Genomic DNA, 5,372 nt, shown 5'->3' with positions numbered 1-5,372 from the left:
TTTCCCTACTCCAGGATAATTTTAAAATGTGTCTATATAACCTTATAACATTTTTTGTTTTAAAAAATCTTATTGTGAAGTAGATATGTAACATTCATACTATTTATCTTACTATGAATATTTACCTTATACAAAAAGGTAAAAAGAAGTAAAAAATGAATAGTCATAATCTTACCAACTAGTTTAAGAAAACTTTACCGACAAGTAAAACTTTATCACTCTACTACACAAGGGTGGTTGAAATCCTCTTGTGTACTTCTGCTGGTTACAATTCTGTTCCTTAGCAGTATTAACCCCACCCTAAAGTATTTATCATTCCCATATATTTAATTTTTTAAATTAATTAATTTAATTTTTGGCTGCGTTGGGTCTTCATTGCAGTGCACGGGCTTCCCATTGTGGTGGCTTCTTTTGTTGTAGAGCACAGGCTCTAGGCACGTGGGCTTCAGTAGTTGTGACACACAGGCTCAGTAGTTGTGGCTCACGGGCTCTAGATCACAGTCTCAGTAGGTGTGGCACAGGGGCTTAGCTGCTCCGTGGCATATGGGATCTTCCTGGACCAGGGCTCGAACCCGTGTCCCCTGCATTGGCAGGCGGATTCTTAACCACTGCGCCACCAGGGAAGACCCCCCCATATATTTCTTTGTACTTTAATGACGTGTGTGTGTATATCCCTGTACCACATCTTATGGCTTCACTTTTAACATTCAGTCATCAGCAATTCATTTTAGAGTGCTGCATGAAGTAGGCACTAAAGTTATTTTCTCAAAAGGTAAGCAATTGTTCCAATGATATTTGCTGGATAATCCATATTCTTCAGACATTTGAGATGCCACTTTTATCAGAGCCTGAATGTGGGTTCTGGATTTGCCATTCTATTTCAGCTTATTCCTAACAACACTGTTAGGATTGTTACGGCAATATCTTGAGTTTTGAAGTTTAGAAGGACAAGTCATTGTTATGCCTGCTTTTCAAAATATCTTTAGCTATCCTTTCATGTTATTCTTTCAGGTGAGCTTTTGAGATAGTTTTGTGATATCTGAAAACAAAATCTTACTGAGAATTCTTTTGGGAGTACATAGGTTACAAACTTAACTTTTAAGATTTGACATCTCAGCTACTGTAATTTCCCATCCTCTCTAGTTATAATTCTTTAAATTTTTGTAGCTTTTTTCCTCTACGTACTGCACCTATATATTGTTTTAATTTTTATGTATTTTGGATTTTATAATTATCTTTAATTAGGTCTTTTATTTTAGAACTTATTATTTTATAACATCAAAATTGATGTTACAATCTGGTAGGACAGACTTCTCTCTTCATTGTTTACCAAAAATATCCTTTTGATTCTCCTTTTATTCATCCAGATAAACTTTTAAATCATGTGTCCAAAGTTCATTAAGACTTTGGTTTACATTAGAGTTATGGATATTTTGATTAGAATTGACATAACATTACCACTTTGGTAGGCACTGTTTAGAGTACTCTGGTTTAAGAGGGTCTCATCTTCAAAAGAGACAGCCACTGGGAACTGTTACGCAACGGAGACTATTTTCGAATGCCCAAACCAATTATAAAATGGTGTTCTAAGGGGCTTCTCTGGTGGCGCAGTGGTTGAGAGTCCGCCTGCCGATGCAGGGGACACGGGTTCGTGCCCTGGTCCGGGAAGATCCCACATGCCGCGGAGCTGCGGGGCCCGTAAGCCATGGCCGCTGAGCATGCGCGTCCGGAGCCTGTGCTCCGCAACGGGAGAGGCCACAACAGTGAGAGGCCCGCGTACCGCAAAAAAAAAAAAAAAAAGGTGTTCTAGGAAAATCAAACAGAGACCTGCGTGGTTTGGACTAGTTTGAGGGTTTACATCAAGCGATATGGATCCTTGTTATGAAATGCGGGAAGTGTCAAGGAAATAGAAAGAAATGAAATCATGAGATATTTGGAAGTAAGAATAGGCAGAATTTAGTAAACGAGGGCATGGATAATCGGGTCCCTGGTCATTTCCCTCAAGTTGTTTTTCCCTGATAAAAGTCCCTGCACAGAAGTCAGTCCAGTTTCTGGACTGGACTTTCCAAAGGCCACGCTAATTCCTTAGTTCACTGACTCTGCCCCTCTCTAGTCCTGTTTAGAGTGCTCTTCCTTAGGTTCTGGTCTTCCTAATTTTGTCCAAGCTTTGGGCTGAAGTTGTCATCCAGGAAGTCTTTCTGACTATTCCAGCACGTTACTCTCCCCCTCCTGTAGCATTTTTGATACGTGACAACCAAATTATCAGTGAATTGCCTGATATCTAGCACTATTTCTTATGGTAAGCTGTTTTCCAGCTATACTGTATAACTCTTAAGAGGACACTATGATTTGTGCAACTGATGATGTAAGGTATTTTATACAAACAACTTGATTAAATATTTATTTTTATTTAAAATTACATAATAAATACATGAATATATTCTCCTTGTATAAAATAAAATCTTACAGGGAAGGCTTAATTTCCTTTGACTATAATTCTTAACCCTAATCTCTTTTCTTGCCACCTCTTTCCCCTAAGGATTAACTTCAATTATCAGATTGGTATGATACTTGCAGGCTTTCTGTGTATTTACATAATACATATGTATCCATATAATACTGTTTTATAAATTTTTTAGACACAAATGGTATAATGCTGTACATATTACTCTATTTGCTTTTAATTTAAGAATGTCTTAGAATTCTTCCCATGTACATACAGCTAAACCTCTCTAAACTGCTGCCTAATAGTCCACAGAATAGATATAATTTACTTAGCCATTCCCCCAATGGGTAGACACTAGGTTGTTTTCAATTATCTTGCTATTATAGTGTTTTAGTGAACATCCTGCAGCATGTCTCTGTATGTATTTTTTAATCAGGGTCCAGTCAGGAAAACAGAAACTTCACTAGTTATTTAAAGAGAAAAAAATTTAACATGGGAGATTGGTTAAAAATGAGTATAAAAGCAAAAAGAATCCTGAGGTAACAGAGGTGATTACTGCACAGCAGCTACTATCACTAGGGCTAGTAAAGGAAGGAAGGAAAGAAGAGGTTGGGGTAATCCGAATTTAGAAGTTTGGAGGAGGGCCTGGAAAAGCTGGGGCTCAGTTCAAGCCTATGAAGAGAGGGTGGTGCCTGGCTGTAGCTAGTCTCCGGAGCTCAAAGAAGGTACTCCGTGATGCTGGGGCTCTGACTTCTGAGAAGGGGGCACCACTGGCTGTCTTAAGAGCTCAAGGGAGGGGGCCCATGGAGCTAGGACTCATACCTCGGAGGGGAAAGGTCCTGCCTGGCTGCTGCTGGTACCCCTGAGGTGTGCAATGAGGTTGACTCTGATGGTCGAAAAAAGATGGAGACGGAAAACAACTGCTGCCTAAACCAATTGCTGCTACCAGGGCAAAGCGCTGCTGCTGAGATGATGCTAGCAGTATGGAGCAAGTCGCTTCGTCCTCTTCTCTTTCTGTCTCCTTCTAGTCCATTGTCCCCCGGCCCCCTACCTCCCCCTCCCACGTTTAAGGAACCTAACAGGAAGCCAGCTGACTAAAGGAGAAATAGTCTGCAGAGCCTCCGTGTCACGGAGTCGATTATAATAGGGTGAGTGTGTGGGCATGAGATAATAACCAGCAACATGTGCTTATGTTTCTGTGCTGTGATTCTGAGGAGCAAAATCACTAACTACAAAACCTGTAAATTTCAAATTTTAAGAGAGACTACCACACTACCCTCTTTTCGAAAAGCTGCACATAACACTTTTGATATGGGGGGAAAAAAAACGCAGGGGGGGGCGGATTTAGAGAATATTACCTAGAGCACTACTTTGCAAATTTTAACAAAACCTGGGAACATTGTTAAAAATGCAAAATCTTATTTAATAGTCCCAAAGTGGGCCTGACAGTCTGCATTTCTAAGAAACGCTCAGGTGATACCGATAATTGCTTTTTTGGGGGGCGAGGGCTGCGTTAGGTTTTAGTTGCGGCACGCGGGATCTTCCTTGAGGCGGGCGGGATCTTTCCGTTGCGGCACGCGGGGTCCTCTCCAGTTGTGGCCTGCGGGTTTTCTCTCTAGTTGTGGCTCGCCAGCTCCAGGGCGCGTGGGCTCTGTGCTTTGTGGCACGCTGGCTCTCTCGTTGAGCTCAGCGAGCTCAGTAGTGTGGCACGAGGGCTTGGCTGCCCCTCTGGCATGTGGGAATCTTAGTTCCCCGATCACGGATGGAACCCTCGCCCTGTGCGCTGTAAGGCTGATTCTTTACATTGGACCACCAGGGAACTCCCGATAATTGCATTTTAAAAGGTCTAACATTGTCCCATCTTCTTTCAGCCACTACTGTGTCATACTATTGCTACCCTTGTATGAAAACACCTCCCTTAGGGCCCATGCCGATCTCCTACCCGCTAAGCAGGGAACAAATCTTCGCTGCAGGAAAGGGAAGAAGCAGGGTTTAGCGCTATTGGTCCAATGCTTGGCTTCCTATTGGGCAGCGGTCACGTCAACTCAGATGGGCGTGGCTCCAAGTGCGATATACCCCGCCACGGATGGCCAGGGACGCGGCAGGTGGCGGGAGCGGAAGTGGGGCGGCGTGTGGGCGGGGTGATGACGGAAGGGGAGGGCTAGGGGAAGGCGGTCCTATGGGCCCTTTTCCGGTGCAAGGGGCCGGAAGTTGTGGCCCGGCCGTGTCAACTCGGGGCCTGCGGGTTAGAGAGTGCCGCTGAGACCGCTACCATGGGCGGGAAGAACAAGCAGAGGACCAAGGGGAACCTGAGGGTGAGTGCGGGGTGGCCCAGCCAACCTAGGAGTCCTCGCCTCGCAGTGGTTGGCTCCGCCCGGCGCAGGGCCGGAGGATGTGTGGAGCGCGGCTGTGGGGAGGAGTGTGTTTGCGTGTCGAGTGTGACCTCTCTGTTGTGTGTGCGTCCCCGCGGGCGGGGTGGATTATCTCTGAGCAGATTGGGGAGTCGTAAGAGAAAAGATGTTCCGTGCCAGAGCTGTCCCCACCCGAGCACATCCCCCCCGCCCAACATTTTCATTAAGAATTGGTTCCGTGTCGGCTTCAAGAGGAAGGTTATCTGGCCAGGGTGGCAGGGGTGAACAAGGGAATTGGGTGGGAAGCAGTTAAGGTGAGCCTGGTGTGCAGGGTATCTCGGATCATGTCGCTTCTTCGCTCATAAACCTGCTGTGGCTGCCCACATCCCTCGGGGTAAAGGCTAAAGCCGTTACTACGATACATACACGGTGCATGGTCTGCTGCGGCCCCTTTCCACCTCCGGCCCCTTTCCACCTCCGACCCCATCTTCAACTCCCTCCGCCTCGCTCACTCCATCTGGCCACGCTTATCTCTTCACCGAAACTTGACCTTGCCTGGCAGGCTCCCCGACGCT

The 5,372-nt window shown here is 45.2% G+C and overlaps 1 protein-coding gene across 1 annotated transcript in view; it reads left to right on the top strand.

Annotated features, from left to right (window-relative positions):
• Nucleotides 1-4,637: 4,637 nt before the first annotated feature.
• Nucleotides 4,638-5,372, top strand: part of LTN1 (listerin E3 ubiquitin protein ligase 1) — a 66,317-nt gene continuing 65,582 nt past the window's right edge. Inside the window, exon 1 of the mRNA XM_007458798.1 lies at nt 4,638-4,761. Coding sequence (XP_007458860.1) covers nt 4,720-4,761 — 42 coding nt within the window. The 5' untranslated portion in view covers nt 4,638-4,719. The remainder of the gene's footprint in view (nt 4,762-5,372) is intronic.

Source organism: Lipotes vexillifer, unplaced genomic scaffold (assembly GCF_000442215.2).
Source record: "Lipotes vexillifer unplaced genomic scaffold, Lipotes_vexillifer_v1.1 scaffold93, whole genome shotgun sequence".
Lineage (NCBI taxonomy): Eukaryota > Metazoa > Chordata > Mammalia > Artiodactyla > Lipotidae > Lipotes > Lipotes vexillifer.
This window is presented reverse-complemented; position numbering and strand designations above follow the sequence as displayed.